We start from the raw sequence: 16,984 nt of genomic DNA on the forward strand, positions 1-16,984 counted from the left end.
CGCACTGGCCTTCCTGGAGGCCGACCGAGTCGAGCGGGCGCCATTGCTGGACGCGTTCCCACCCTGCTCTGCGAGCGCCCTCAGTTGTGCTCAGTGCGGCCGCCAGGTACTCACTGCCCGGGGCGTCAGGCCCCGACTACCCCGCCCCTCCCCTGGCGCTTGGGTCCCGGCAGCGTCCGGGGCGTGGCTGCTTCCTCCCCTGCCTCAGACTGGGCCCTCCCACCCCGCCGAGAGACTTTCGGGGCTGGGCCTCCTGCCCGGGGGTGGGCCCGGTCTCCACCCGGCCCTATCGTAGGGCTGTCCGCACGAACAACGGTCTCTTCGCCGGTCCGACTCGGGGAACGTTCCTCGCGGACTTGGCAGGGCCTCGCCACAAGGGGTTAGGATCCACGGCGCAGGGCCCGCGCTGCGGTTCCACGAGGATGACCGGCCCCTGCCCGGGCCAAACGGTCTTCCCAGGCCTGCATCTTTGCTTCTGTGAGGAGCGGGACCCCGGAATGGCCGAGAAGGGCAGTTAAGGAAACAGGGCGAGATGGGTCAGAGGACGTCCGCCCTGGCTTCCGAACTGCCCGAGATGGAGCAGGGTTTCACATTGGTGACCTGTGTTATGCTCGACAGTTAACCGTGGCAGCTTTTCTTTGCGGGCGTATGCTTTTGGGAAATGCTGGACTAGTCGGGGACGCTGAAGTTCTCAGCAAGAACGTGGACACTGCATTATTATTATTATTATTATTATTATTATTTTGAAAAAATGCCTACACTGGCTTAGGAATCACAGCAAGGGAAGTTTCTCCTAAAGTCTCTTAATAATTCTGCAGCGCTTGGGTGCAGTCAAAACAACCAGGAAAAAGAAAATGTGAGGGAAATGATGACTCTGGGGAAATAATAGGTCTAGATAGCTTCTGCATGATGTCAAAAGTACAGACATGTAACGTGGTTATGTTCAAATAACTGATTCATTGTGCTCATTGACTTGCTTATGTCACATTGCTAAGTTAGCCAAATCAAGGTTAAAACCTGAGGTATGGACAGCTACCTTGGGATTTTATTCCATACTTAAATCCCACTTAAATATAGATATGTTATATTGTCTACTTGGAAAGTATAGAAAAATAGGTAAATATTGAGGCCCCACGTATCAGAGGTCTCGGTCTCTCTGTTTTGTTATGTTTTTTTTGTTATGCATATGTTTGCATGATTAAGATAAAGCTGAATATATTCAATCATAAATATCATTTATTCTGATTACAAAAGATGTCTATTTTACAGTTTGGATAAATATACTTTACTAGCATAATTTATGTGACATATGGCAGAGGAGTTGATAAATCTTTACCAATTTAAAAAATAAATAATGGCTCAGGTTATTCTTGGTAAAACCACTACTGAAATTGAAAATTTCAATTACTCTTTGTAGGTCTGCTTTAGTGTTTAGAGAAAAAATAATTCATGTTGATTATTTGTCTTAGCTCACTTTTTTCTTTGTAGCCTTGTAAAACTGGGCCTCTTCACTTGGAGGTCAGTGAATAGGCTTGTGGGGAACAGTCAATCTTCATGTACCCTGAAATACCATGCAACATCATATATGCATATGCATTATTCTGAGACAAGGTCAAATTCTCAAATGGATCTGTAACCCCTTCTTCAGAAGTTAAGTTGTACCGGTGTTATGTAGTATAATAAGAAATACCTTGATTGACGCAGAAACTCAGCCCAGGTAACTCCTGCAACACCACACCTTGCCTGTGCTCTAGAGTAAAACATATTGGCCTTGCCTCTTGGTAAAACACATTTTGCTTGGATTTTGAAGTGTGTAAAGAATTTTTAATTTGAGGTTCAGAAATTGGCCTCAAGATAATATTTCTTAAGATAAGAACCTGAGGTACTTATTAAAAGTGTAGATTTCTGTGCCTATCACATGAAGTAGAGATCCTTATTTGTATCTTGGATGGAACCAAGGAATTTCCTTTTATTTGGGGGTGGGGTACTCAACCACTAAGCCACATCCCCAACTCTATTTTGTATTTTATTTAGAGACAGGGTCTCAGTGAGTTGCTAAGTGCCTCACTTTTGTGAAGTCTGGCTTTGAACTCAAGATCCTCCTGACTCAGCCTCCCGAGTTGCTGGGATTACAGGCATGCGCCACTATGCCAGGCAAGATTTCCTTCTTAATAAGCATCATAAGATTTATCACTCTCTTTATTCTTCTATGTGGGAGTCTTCTGGGAGAAGATTGATAATATTCATTAACTTTCCAAAGGGATCAAAAACCTTAAATCTAGAGAATATTGGTATAGGGGAATACCATTTTGTTGGTAGCCTTGAGACTTTACTATGGGAATCCCCTAGATGACTTTTTTTTTTTTTTTTTTTAAACCCTGGGCTTATCTCCACACTGCAGTGTTTTTCTTCTGTCAACTTCTTAATTTTTTCTTCATATCAAAAATTTTATTGTGCCTCGTGAAACCCAATATCATGAAGCAGACTACTGTACATTCCTAAGATGTTCAAATATTTTCTGTTTAACTAAACTCTGCTCCTTGATATTTCCCTGATAAATTTAGACTTTTCTTTTATGGATTTCACTATGTTAGAAATTAATTCAGCAGCTTTAACAGAGTCCATATAGTGGTTCCAACAAGAAAGAGCTTATTTCTCATTACAATAATCTGAATTGATAGTTGGCAAGTAGTGATGAAGTGAGTGGGAGTAGGCAACTCTGATTTTTAGATCATCTAGTAACCCAGGTTCCTTTTTGCTCCAGATTGTCCAGGGGGCATTGTCCTTTCTGTGATAGAAGCTGGTTCATTCTTTTAGTGTCACCAGTGGATAAAGGAAAGTAAGAAGTGGAAGGCAAGCAGCTCCCTTTTAAAGATGTGACCTGAAAGTTGAATGCATCTTTTATTCAGATCCCTTTTGCCATAATTTATTGACATCCACACCTGGCTCAAGGGAGGCTGGGAAATGTCTTTAGCTGGGTAGCTTGTTGCTACCTAAGAGTTCAAGTTTTTGCCAGGTTGAAAGGTGGACTGGATGTTGCCACGCAACTAGCCATCTTTGCTGCATTTTCTGTATAGGCTACTTAAGGTTCTTGCCCCTTGTAATATCTGAAATAAAGGACTTAACTCAGAAGTAGTTAGTTTTAAGGATGGCCTCAGCCAATTAATATCTCCTAATAGCTTTTGAAAATCATTAAGGGTATGTAACTCCTTAACTCTTATCTGAAGATTTTGAGGACGGATTGTACGTCCTTGAATTATCTGACCTAGATATTGAAAAGGAGGCACCTTTTGAATTTTTTGAGGAGCAATGCATAAACCCATTGCTGTAAGTGAAGTCTCTGAGTAAAAATTTCTGAAAGTACCTCTGGATTAGCATGAGCCAATAATATATCATCCATAAAATGAATAATATACGCATCAGGAAAGCTATTTCTTATGGGATCTATCGCCTGGTCAACATATTTTTGGCACAGGGTAGGACTATTACGCATTCCCTGGGGAAGTACTTTCCAGCAATATCTTTTAACAGGTTCCTTAAAATTAATTGCTGGGACAGTGAAAGCAAATCTTTCACAATCTCCAGGATGTAACCTTATAGAGAAAAAACAGTCTTTTAAATCTATTACCATCAAGCTATAGTCTAAAGGGATGGCTGTGGGGGAGGGAAGTCCTGGCTGTAATGATCCCATAGGCCGAATTGCATGATTTATTGCCCTTAAATCCTGTAGCAATCTCCAATTTCCTGACTTTTTTCTTAATAACAAAAATAGGTGTGTTCCAAGGACTAAGTGTTGGTTCTATGTGACCAGCCTGAAGTTGTTCCTCAACTAACCTATGAATTATTTTAAGTTTTTCCCCTGAGATGGGCCACTGAGAAATCCATATAGGCTCCTCTGTGAGCCAGGTGATTTTTTCAGCTGTCTTAGGGATCGGGGAAGTACTCAGGGCCCCTAGTAAAAATTTTGGCTTGGAGCATTTACTAATCTTTGTCGTGGAGACTGGTTTGTAAATAGATACTCTTCCTGAAGGGTCTCCTTATCATCTCCAGGAAAATAGATACTCTTCCTGAAGGGTCTCCTTATCATCTCCAGGAAAATACCTCTGATTAACTTCCTCAACTGACCTTATAGAATTTGGAGTAACTAATAACAATCCCATTTTGGCTAAAATATCCCTTCCCCATAGGTTAGCTGGTAAAGACTCTAACACATAAGGCTTAAATACTCCACTGTTCCCATTGGAATCTTCCCAACGGAGATAGTTGGCACTTTGAGCGGGCTGTGAAATCTGTCCTATTCCCTCTAGGTTAGCTGGTGCTACATGTAAGGGCCAATTCCTAGGCCAGAATCTACTAGAAAGGACAGAGATATCAGCTCCTGTGTCTACGATTCCTAGGAACTTTTTATTATTAATTTTAAATTCTAATAAAGGGCGTTCTTGTCGCACTAACTGAGACCAGTACACTCTGTCCGGCGGTTTAGAAACTGAATTTACTGGTGGGTGTTTCTCTGAATTACAGGACAATAAAATCAATTGGGCAAATGTATCCTTTGGAGTGAGCCTTAGGGCATAATTGGACCTTACAGTAACATTTAATTGTCCTTTAAAATTTGAATCTATCACACCAGGTATCACCTCAATAACTCCCTTTAAATTATTACGTCCCCAAATTAAACCTATAGTATTATCAGGAAGCGGCCTGAAAATCCCAGTAGGGATTTGTTTTGGCCCTGATTCAGGATTCAATTCAACTGTCCTTGAAGGTCCTAAGAAAACTGTCTGCGATCTACATTCCGGTAAAAATCGCGGGCTGTCCTGGTCGGCGCCAGTGACGTCACACTGTGTGACCTCTCCTCGAATTCCCTGTATTGTTGCTCGGCCCGGGGAGGGGCCGACCAGAAGTTTTTTGTCTTCTCGATAGGAGGAAATGACGGCAAGAAGGCAGGCTGATCCACGCCATCTTGATCCGCCATGTGGGGTTGAGTCCTGCAATATCTATTATCACCAGTAGATGGAGCCCTGAACTTAAAATTGCGCATGCGACATTCGTGCGCAAAATGGTTACTTTCCCCACAAATGTAGCATCTCCCGCGGGGCTTTCGTTCTAATTCTTGTGGCCTTAATGTTTCCTTTAGTGCCGCAGCTAGGGCTACAGTCTGTAAATGAGTAGAGTCTATCTCAGAACATAAGCGGATAAACTCAGAAATTGTCCTTTTTTTACGGTGCGGCCTAAGAACGTCCTGACAATACTTATTCGCATTTTCAAATGCCAATTGCTTAACAATAAACTCATAGGCCCCCGGGTCCCCGATCGACCTGTTTGCGGCCTGGTACAATCGGGCTACGAAATCTGAGTACGGTTCACTTGCACCCTGCCTGATTTTGGTAAGAACTAAATTGGATTGGTCTTTAGAGATAATCTGCTTCCAGGCATGTTTCGCACAATCAGTTATTTGATTGTATACTTCAAATTCATAATTTAACTGTCTTTCTAAATCAGCAAATTCACCTGTTCCTAAAAACATTTCTACCGGCATCTCTAAATTCTGTCTTCTATTCCTTTCTGCCTGTTCAGTACAAAAATCAGTCCAATAACTATGCCAAAGTAAGAAATCTCCTCCACTCAACCAAGATCTAGCTAAAGAAATCCAATCACTAGGAGGAAGGGGCTGTGAGCAAATATTTTCTATCAGGCTCTGTATAAAAGGCGAATTCGGACCATACGTCTCACATGCACTTTTTAGTTCCTTAATGGTTTTAAATGGGATTACAGCATGAACTCTAACTCTCTGATCTTGCTCATTAACTTGCTCAAAAACTGGAAAAAGTTGAAAACCGCTAGTATCTTCCCCAGCTTCCTGTGCTTTCTTAATATCTCGCTGGAACAGGGTAAGACAAGTCATTGTTAATTCAGAGTACCTGTTAAATTTTGTCCTTTTAGCAGGTAATGGCCGAATTCGAATAGCCTGGGCAGGCGGTGTTAAACTCAGCCTGTTAAAATTTCTCTGTAAGTCCTGAATTTCAACGTCTGATTCTTCTCCCTCCGACTGTGAGTCGTGGGTAGACTCTGCGCTGTCGCCATTTTGAAATTGGGCTTCTAAGCCACGTGGCGGAGAAGAACTCTGTGCCCCTCTAAGAATCTCTTCTGGATTTTCCTCCCCAGGAAGATCCTCTACCTCTTCCGGAGGACTTTCTAGGACTGTGGAGGTTTCTCCTCTATGACCTTCCTCTCTATAATCTCCCTGCAGGCTAGCCTGATCCTGCAAGTTTAAAGTCACATTCTTAACCTTCGGTTTAGCCCCTAGAGCCTTTGTTTTTAAAAGGCTCAAGGGAAAGGGAATTAACTTAGCCTCAGGCGGATTTTCCATTTGAATAGACCTAATACCTCTTTGAATGCCTTTTAATAGATCTACAGGGGGCCACGAACTCTGGCCCATATATTCAAAAAGACAAACTTCCAGAGCCGTCCAAGTTTTCTGAATATTTTCTATGCCTCCAGGTAATTCATTAGAAAGACAAACTTTTTGTAACTTCCTTCCTAGTTTCTCCCAAGTAAGTAAATTTGGAGACTCTTGTTCACAAAACCAAGGACAATATTCGCCTACAATCTTTAAGAATTGTAATAACTGAGTTTTCTTTATCTGTTTTCCTTTCTGATTAAGTATACTGTCTAAAATAGATACATTTCCTTATCCGTAGAAGTTGAATTTCCCATTTTAATTAATTTAACATCTCTTTCCTTCAATATCTCCAGGTACTTTTGTGACTCTAAATTGTCACCACTTCCTTTATCTTTATAGTGCGCTCCCACTCAATCTAGCTAATCTAGAATGCCCCCCTCATGGGCTCCAAATTCCACCATGCGACCAGCGCACTGGTTTCATTAAAGAGGTTCTTGGCATAAAAGTTAACTAGTGAGATCGAAATAAACACACAGACTCAATTACCTTTTTCTATGACCAGGTCCGAGACAGCTCCCCCTCTGGCTCTTACCTCGAACCACCCGGTAGGGCAGCAAGGATTACTCAGGGCTAGCAGGAGAGAGAGAGAGGGAGCACACCAGGGAGTAGCCTTTTATTGGGGAACAAGAAATTCAGGGGAGAATTCCATCCAATGAAGGTTGAGGGGGGCCGCACTCCAAGGTCAGGGTCAGTGATTGGTCCCCCGGGTCAGTGGTCAGTCACACCTCCACACGGACAGGCTCTCGCACCAGGAGGGGGTCGGGAAAGCTCCGACACAGTTTAGCCAGAGTGCCTCAGACCCAAACCGGGAGTTGCCCAGTCACGTGCGAGAATGGCTCCCCACACTTGCCCTTTCTGTTTTAAGAAATTTTTTAAAAGAAATTTGGAAAATTTTCTTTGGAAAATTTTATTTTTACTGGTAAACAATTTAAAGTGCTTGCTATAACTACTTTCTCGTTTCTATTTTTGGATTATTGACTTTGTTTTTTGACTTCCTTTGACCAACCAGTAACATATATTTTATTGCTTAGAGAATTAGCTACTGGCTTTTTCAGATGTTTGTTTTCTTATTCATTAGTTTCTTCTTTTAATATTTCTTCCTCTTTATTGCTTATTTGTTATTGATCTTCTTTAGTTGGATGCTTACTCTGTTCATTCTTTTTAAAAATTTTATTGGAAATATTTAGGGCCATGAATTGAATCTCTTTATAACTTTGGCAGATATCTGGCATATTTCATCTTTAATACCCTCATTTTGCTAACTCACCAGCAATGACATTTTTTCATTGTTTCTACTAAGGTGCTACTTTTAATTTCCAAGTGACAAGTTTTTCCACTTCAGACTTTCATTTATATTTGTAATTCTACTGTACCATGGTTAGAGAATGTATTCTATTGAGTTTCTTCTAAAAGTGGGAAAGCAGAATCAGTGCCAGGCACACCTAAATAAGGCCTCTGCCCCGTTATTTCTCCACAGTGTAAAATCTTTACTAGGCAAAAATTTTTCCCAGTATAAAAGTACTATTGCTTAATGCTTTTTATATTGAATTAAACACTCTCTTCCATTATCATTATTCCTGTTTCCTTTTCATTTGAGTTTGCCTGATATAGAAAGGACAGATAAAATTTATTTGAATATGAGATTGAGAGGGGCAAGTCAAAGTTTTTAATATTTAAATTTTGAAGTTATACTACACTCTTTACATGACTCTGAGGTCTCTGCAAATTTTAGCAAATTGACTCTTCCAGAAAAGGTCAGAAAAAGAGATTCTTAAAATATTTCATTGTTAAAATGAGTAGGTGATTGTGGCAAAGAATGATTGCACTGTTTTTTTGTGATTTTACAGTGCAGGTTGATTTAGTAGAAAAATGTGGGTTTGGGAATTAAATCAATTTGGAGTCATGTATCTATATGACCTTGCATATGTAGTTTGTATTTTCTAGGCCTCAGTTTCCTCATCTATGAAATAAATAAATAAATAAATATACATACATATGTATATATGTTTTATATATATATATATATATACACACACACACACACACACACACACACATACATACATATGTATATATGTGTTATATATATATATATATATATATATATATATATATATATATATACACACACATATACACACACACACACACACACACACACGCTATGGGTTTGATGTGAAGATTTAAAGTTCCTTGTACAATATTTGGTCTGGTAGCTATGACTGCACTCAATAGTATTAAGATCTCAAGATCTTTGTCCTTTGTGGATTGTGGGGGTTGCTCTCCTATGCCCTTAAGGTTATCATGCTCACTATGTTAGAATTCCAAGTCAGTGAATCTGAAATACCCAAGGCAGACTTGGTTTTCATAGCTTATTTCTGTTCCTCAGATGTCTTTGTGGGACTCTCCTCTTTCAAGAGAGGGGGACTGAGAAGCAGAGATTATGGCTGCTGTGGTTTTTGCAGTTGGACCTTTGGTAAGTCATTCTCCTCCATTTCTGATTGCTCTGTTGTTTTCAGAGCTTGTCTGTTTTCTAAATCACATACTTTTCTTACTTACTCACGCTCTTTATAGGAAGAGAACCAAACTGTATGACCCATTAAAATTGGGTCAATCTTAGCAAAAGTTATAATCTTTAAAAGGATTCATTATACTTATTGAACCAAATTTAAGGACATTGGGCCTTTCCAAAAATATTTGGGCTATGTTTAGATATGATAACTAGTCTTGGCAGTTCACTTTTGAGGTTAAATTTGTACTGTTCCCAGAAAATTTCACGTATTTATGGAGTAGTATAACGGAATATTTTTCAATTGGGGAAATTTTGGGAAACAAAATATGTGGACACACACACTTGAGTCATGTGTCCACTCTCAGTGATCTCCCACTTTCTACCCATAAAGAAGTAGTCAACCAGAGAAAAGGTATGTAAGACACAGTGGTTGGCTGTAAAGAGTTCACAGTTTCACTGAGGGTATAGCATTAAAAAAAAGTGGTTATGTAATTTGGGTGAATGATTGTTGTGTGGCAATATGATAAAAGACGAGTGCTATACAAGTAAAGAAATGAAGTATTAGTGTTATCTAAATTGGCCGTAGAAACTTATGAGGATAATTAGATTTAAGCTTGTACCGAATTACAAGTATTTGTATTAAATAGTTGTAAAGTATTCATGAGGATTCAGGTGAGAAGGGTATTTAAGGGCAAGACTCTGATGCAAAGAACAGTGGGTGAAATAGTGATTCAAGTTGAAAACTTGAAAAAGTTAGGACCAGAAATGAGATATTTAAGCTGAGTTTTTAAATGTGTCCCTGAAGACATTTAAATGTGTGTGTGTGTGTGTGTGTGTGTGTGTGCTTAAGTGTGTTTAGGTTGGGTATTAATATGATAAAAACTAGTTGAGCAATGACTTTCTGAAGTAAGAGATTCAGAAGAAAGGTACTACAACAAATATAATTTATTATAATAATGGTTGTTTATTCTTTCTAGCCAGACTATATAACATGTAAACAATACTTAAAAGATGCTTTTGGAAATATAAATTAAAACAAAATGTTTCACTTGATCAGTAGGTCCAATTGTATTTGTGTAGTAATAGATTATGGCCTGATCATACCCATCCATATTACCAGGGTTGAAATTCACATCATCACAGCTTTTTAAAAGCTGAATGTTTATGGATTTTTTTTATAAGAACTTGAGAGAAGGTAACTATGATAGCTTTTTTCCCAATAAAACTTAAGCAGATATTTTTATTACCCATAATTTTTAAAAATGACACAAAACTCTAAAATGATAAATCTAAATAGGTACTACTAGAAGATACAGTAAACTTTAATTTTATTTATAGAAATCCCTTCCTTATTGGAATACAGTTTCTAAAGTTTGGAAGAAGACACTATTATGAGAGTTCCCTGGAATATTTCCTGAGTATTCCTGAGATGTGCCCCCTTAGACACTGTACTGATATTTCAGTTGTAGAAAACAGATGGTGTTGATAGGTTTTGTATATTTTCTTGAGCAAGATAGATACATTCTGAAAAATTGATCTCATCCTCATATGAAAAAAGAGAGGTATGCAGTAGGTAGGTGAAGGCCTTTATTTTAAGTGTGTTTTTGTTTTTGATGGGTTCTTTTTCAGTCCCCTACTTTTAAAAAAACATGGAGTTTTATCTTTCTGGTTTGCATATTTGTCATTGCCTCAAAGAAGATGAAGGAGGATAATGATTGGATATTACTACAGGACCTTAGTTTCAGCCCTATTTAAAACAGTGAAAGAGGTTGTTCCATACACACCACATCCACAGTGGACTGGGGGGTACCTCATGGGGCTCTGTTCTAGGTCATAGGCAGCCTTTCGCTGAGTGATCTTTCCCGTGTTCCTTCAGAGTTCTGAAGTTACCCAGCCAGATGGAGATCTTCACCTTCTGATGGAAGAAGCAGAGCTGGTGAAGGTAATGGCAGCATCATTTGTAAGGGGCATAAAGAGAAAGTACATTTTACTCCCCCTAATTCTTGACAATCCCAGCTCCTTATAAGTTCATAGTAAATATTTGATAGGTGTTTTAACCCTAGGGGTGGTAGCATCAATGTGATAAATTTCCTTTCTTTGAAGTAGTAGCAGTTTTAAATTTGACAGATGGTCACATCATAATTGCTCATGATAAGTTATTCTACCATTAAATAGTCTGATTTTTTTTCTTTTCTAGTAAGACCCAATGTAATGAAAAATATCAAGAATATATTAACATCAGTGGCAGTAGTCTTACAATGAGTTTAAATTGGTTTAGATTTTTTTCATATTTGTTAGGCTTACTTACTAATTTGTGAGTATATTAACTACCTGATTTTTCCAGAAAAAGTCAAAATAAGATTTATTATTAAAAAATTATCCAACACTTAGAAATAAGGCAAAGTATGGCCTTTTAGTGTCCTATGAGAGCATTGTCTAACAAGCTTAAGGGTCACCTGAGGCAGCAGGAAAAGGCTGCTTTACTTGACTTACTATTTACTATTAATATTCAAACTCTCAAAGTTGTATGTAATCTTGTAGAATATTGAAACGTTCCAAATTATTTCTACCTAGGAGAAAATGTAATCACCAAAGTTATAGTTTTATTGCCCTGTAGGACATTAACTATGTTTTTGTCTAATTTTATAATCTTTATCTATCACTCTCTTTTTCATTGTGTACATACATCTGTTTCTTTTAAACTAGTTTTGTTAACAATTTAACTACATTTTTGATATGTGTTCACTATGCTTTTAGGATAATTATGTTCTTGCTTTTGAAATTTTTACTTTGAAAGTTGGTTTTATCCCAAAAATGTTTCAGTTTTTCTTTTTATTTCTATGATAAGATACATACTGAGACTCAATCTTGTTGTATTTCTGAAATATAACACTGAACCAATGGATCTTAAACTTGTCCTTTAGCATATAACCGTTTATACTTCAAAAATTGCAGGTAAGATATTCATAGTTTCAGACTTTGGATCTTGAACCTTAGGAAAACACCATCCTTTTTGATATGGTGAACAATTTGTATATTTTATTTTTCTTCTTCTGATAGAGAGGGGACTCTGGCAGATCAGTTTTGTCTGATTAATTCTGAATTCTTTTTGTAAGTACTGAACCTTGCTTTGTTTAATTTTAAATGAAACCAATATTGTGATGACATCAACAAGTCATCAACCTATTTTTGTTTTACTGGTTTTTATTGGCATTTATTTTGTTTTGTTTATAGAATTGCTATTTTTGACATTTTTAAAATACTTTTTTCCTAGTATAGTTCTTCAAAAGGAGAAATTTCAGTGCTAAACATTTTTTATCTGATAGGTACATGTTTTTTTTTTTTCAAACATCTAACAAACGGTTTAAGACTGATGAGGGAGTTATATTCACACGATTATTATAATCAGACCAAAAGGAAAGAGTCATGATATTTTCTGACTCTCATATAAGGTTGAGGTACGTAAGATAGAAACCAGTAAAATCATAGATAGTTTAATAGTAAAACCAGTAAAATCATAGATAATTTAATAGTGCCTGTATATAGGTTGATATTTTAGGTTAGTAATTTAATTCCCTAACAACAAACAACTAGAGAAGCACAACTTCAAGATGAAGAGGAGATAATAAGAACCTTTAAAATCAAATGAGCTTTATGATTTTATAGTGACATAAGAATTAATATAATTAGTCCTATTCAATTGAAGGCCAAACTTTTCAGTATTATTGGCTCATTGCAATGAGAGATACTTCATACCAAATGAAGGAGGACATAGGGTTATTACATCATTTTGAGGGAGAGTGGAGTTCAGCAGAAATTTTAATGAAATCAATGATTTGATAGGTGCAAATCAAAGTGGGCTTTGTATAAAGACTGAAAAGTGGAACTGGTGTTCTCTCTCCTCAGAAAGTATAAAGTTAAGATAAATGTAAAATGTGTTAAGTATCCCATGGTGTGAGCTCTTTATCTGGGTTGGAAATCAAAACTGCATCAAAGTCACTTTCATTTTTTTCTGACATGATTTCAAACTGTAAATTTTCTGACAGTCTAAATTATAAAAGTTTCTTAGTAAAAAGCAGTAGTTATTCAAAGAAGGGGCCATTTGACACTTTACATCTAGAGTGACTATGCGAGAAATATTTCTGCTTAACTTTGCTGCTGGTTTTCTCTGTGTCTCTTATTCTAACTTGACAAATGGGAAGGCAGAATTTTATTTTACTTTCTCAGCCTGAGATGATTTTTACTTTATCAAAATTTATCAGGAAGAAATCTTTATGCCAACCTAACTTAATGCAGTTTTCTTAGAATCTTTAGGATAAAGAACATCATAAGGCATTTAAAGTTGCTTCTATTCCTTGATTTGATAGCTCATTTTTTTTAGTATTGAATAATATTCCATTGTCCAGATGTACCAATTTATTCATCCATTCACATACTGAAGAATATCTTGGTGGCTTCCAGATTTTGATAATGATGAATAAAGTTCCTATAAATGTCCATGTGGAGATTTTTGCTTGGATATTAAGTTTTCAGTTCATTTGGGTATATACTAATAACTGGGACTGCTGGATTGTGTGGGAAGAATATACTTAATTTTGTAAGAGACTTTTAAACTGTGTTACAATGCCATTTTGCAGTTCTGCCAGCAATGAGTGAGAGTGTCTGTTGCTCCACAGCCTGGCCAGCATTTAGTGTTGTCAGGGGTCTGGATTCTGGCATCTAATACATTCATAGTGGTATTTCAATATAGTTTTAATTTGCAGTTCTGTAATGACATATGATGTGGAGCATCTTTTCATATATGTACTTGCAATCCATTTATCTTCCTTGGTTAAATGGCTATTCAGGTATTCTGTCCATTTTTTTGACAGGGTTGTTCATTTTCTTATTGTTGAGTTTTAAAAGAGTTCTTTGTATATTTTAAACGTCAGTCCAAAGGCCTATCTTCTTTTTCAGTCTACTTTGCTGTTTCCTCCTGACTCTAATACTCACCCCATTTTATATGCAATTATCTGGATTATAAAATATATCTTTTATTAAGTAATATTCTATGGATTGGAATTGGAAAGAAGTTGACATAAAATAGGTTTGGAGGGAGAAGAGATGATTTGGATGCAAACTACCAGAATTACTAAATATTTTAAAGGTTTTCTAGGGAAGAAGAAAACCATATTGTTCAACTCCAGGTATTAAGGTAGGATCAATATTTAATTAGAGTTTATAAAAAGCTAGACTTGAAGTGGTCTGAAAAAATCCTGCTATCAGGTAAGACACCAAAGCTGGAATAGGCTTCCTCTTCTGGTTTTAGGTTCTTGTCATGTATTCTGTAAAGGTTGAACAAGTTGACCTATATAATCATTTGGTGATTCTGATTGTGAGAGTTCTTCCCCAGTTTCATACTTACTGTCTGCTTAACAAGTCTAATTCTATGATCCCTGGGTAATTGCTTTGTATTTATTTTAGGAATCAGTGACATTTAAGGATGTGGCAATAGACTTCACATTGGAGGAATGGAGGTTGATGGACCCTACACAGAGGAATCTGCACAAAGATGTGATGCTAGAGAATTATAGAAATCTGGTCTCGCTGGGTAAGGCTAACTTCTATGTTAATGGCTTTGCCTATTTGACCAGGTTTTCCAGAAATATTGAGCCTCTAAAGTTTTTACTGAGTGTGGCTTAGAGTTTAGGTGTCAAAAATCTCTTCATCTCAGGGGCACGTTGTTGTAATTCATGCTGTTCCTCACTTTTAACTAAATGGTATGCTCATTGTAGATAAAGAAATATTTGTTTCTTTGGAATCTTGGCGATTGTTGACAGTCCTACAGATATAGGATCAAAGTTTTTCCTGATCATTGCCATAAATTGGAATTGTTATCATTGCCTCTAGAAAGGAAGGAACAAATGTGTTCATTTTCTTTCTAAACTTAGATTATTCTCATGATCTGTTATCCCACGAACCTAGATCATAGTGTTGAGCTCTCCTTGAGGTCATCGTAATTCTCTAGAATAAACTATATGACTGAACATTCTACTATGAGAGGTTTATTCTATAACTGTGCTATCCACTATGGTAGATACTAGCCACTTATGTTTTTGTTTTAATTAGAGCTTTGTGGTTATACATAGTAGTTGAGTTCATTCCAACAAACTCCTCATACATGCATGGAAATTGATTTCAGTTCATGATCCCCACATTTTCCTCCTCCTTTCCTGCTTCCCCTCCCCCTCCCTTTTTCCTTCCTCTAATCTACTAAATTTCCTTTCACTTATCTATTAATTTGTATTTGATTGGTTCCTTTTGTAATCTTATCCTTCCCTCCTCTTTTCTTTATTTTACTCTAGCTTCCGTATATGAGTTTGGCTAATTTCACTTAGCATGATATTCTCCATTTCCATTTATTTACCAACAAATGCCATAATTTCATTCCTTTAAATGGCTGAGTAGAACTTCAGTGTGTGTGTGTGTGTGTGTGTGTGTGTGTGTGTTGTGTGTATGTGTGTTTATCACAGTTTCTTAATCCATTCTTCAGTTGATGGACATCTGGGTTGATTTCATAATTTAGCTACTGTGAATTGTGCTACTATAAACATTGATGTGGCTGAGCTGCCATAGCATACTGATTTTAGATCTTTTGGGAAAATATCCAGAAGTGGAATAGCTGGATCATATGGTGGTTCCATACCTAGTTTTGAGGAATCTCCAAACTGCTTTCTAGGGTGGTTGTACTAGTTTGAAATCCTACCAACAATGTACAAATGTTCCTTTTTCCCCACAACCTTACCAGCATTTATTGTTGTTTTTATTCTTGATCATTGCCATTATGATTGGAGTGAGATAAAATCTTAGAGTAGTTTTGATTTGCATTTCCCTGATTGCTGGAGATGCTGAATATTTTTTCATGTATTTATTGGCCTTTTGTGTTACTTCTGTTGAGATGTTTGTGTTTAATTCTTTTGCCAATTTGTTGATTGGGCCATTTGGTTTTTTGATGTTAAGATTTTTGAGTTCTTTGTGTATTCTGGATATTAATCCCTATCAAAGGTAACTTGCCAAGATTTTCTCCCATTCTGTAAGCTCCTTTCACATTCTTAATTGTTTCCTTAGCCGTGCAGAAGAAGCTTTTTAGTTTAATGGCAATCCTACTTATTGATTGTTGGTTTTATTTCTTGTGTACTTATGGTTTTTGAACACTGAAATTTGGCTGGTCCATCTAAAGAACTGAATTTTATTTTTTCATTTATTTTAATTTCATTTCAAATTTAAATAGCCACAAATGACTAATCAGCAATATTAGTACAGTTCTAAAACTTCTTGTAGTGGTCCTTACAGAGATTGAGACAAAAATTGGTAATAATTCTTGATTGTAGCTTCAATTAAATCCTATTCATTTTTCTCTGAACAGGGCTTGCAGTTTCCAAACCAGACATGATAACTCATTTGGAGAATGGGAAAGGACCATGGGCAGTGGTGAGAGAAATTTCAAGAACTCCCTATCCAGGTAAGTTAATCAGAACCAAGAAACTGGGGTTTATTTCAAATAACAGATCATAGGGAGAAATTCCACAGAACATAGGAAATATTTGGGGTGATATTTCTTCAAAGCTGCCTCAAAGGAAAAGATCCCGTGTCCCATTCTTCTCGCTGCCCATTTCTGTTGCCCACTGTTTTCTCTTCCCCTCTCTCTGTCCTCTCCCTTTGGTTCATTGTACCATCCTACTTTGCTTTCTTGGGGGGACATACTTTTCACAAATATTCCTTTATTCTTTTTTATTCAAACAGTCACAACATAACCCTTTATGTTCTATCCTTTCCAGTTAACTTTTTGTTTTTCTGATTTGTTTTATCATAATATGACATTTATTTTTTCATTTTTTCCTAAAAATGCTTCCTTAAGAGGGTCACCACTGATTTCTTTTAAAATAAACCTATTTACTTGTAATTTAACATTGTTCAACTGCAAGGCTACTGAACCTATTCGAAGACTGTCTTCCTTTTTTCCAGGTTCT

At 37.2% G+C, this 16,984-nt stretch overlaps 1 protein-coding gene across 2 annotated transcripts in view; it reads left to right on the forward strand.

The window, feature by feature from the left end:
- Positions 1-16,984, forward strand: part of Znf624 (zinc finger protein 624) — a 24,541-nt gene continuing 7,557 nt past the window's right edge. The window contains exons 1-5 of one of the 2 annotated variants that reach the window (XM_048784340.1): positions 1-106; positions 8,853-8,939; positions 10,852-10,917; positions 14,439-14,565; positions 16,381-16,476. In XM_048784340.1, coding sequence (XP_048640297.1) covers positions 8,907-8,939; positions 10,852-10,917; positions 14,439-14,565; positions 16,381-16,476 — 322 coding nt within the window. In that variant the 5' untranslated portion in view covers positions 1-106; positions 8,853-8,906. The remainder of the gene's footprint in view (positions 107-8,852; positions 8,940-10,851; positions 10,918-14,438; positions 14,566-16,380; positions 16,477-16,984) is intronic. The other variant, XM_048784343.1, reaches the window with a different exon arrangement.

Source organism: Marmota marmota, unplaced genomic scaffold (assembly GCF_001458135.2).
Source record: "Marmota marmota marmota unplaced genomic scaffold, marMar, whole genome shotgun sequence".
Classification (NCBI taxonomy): Eukaryota; Metazoa; Chordata; class Mammalia; order Rodentia; family Sciuridae; genus Marmota; species Marmota marmota.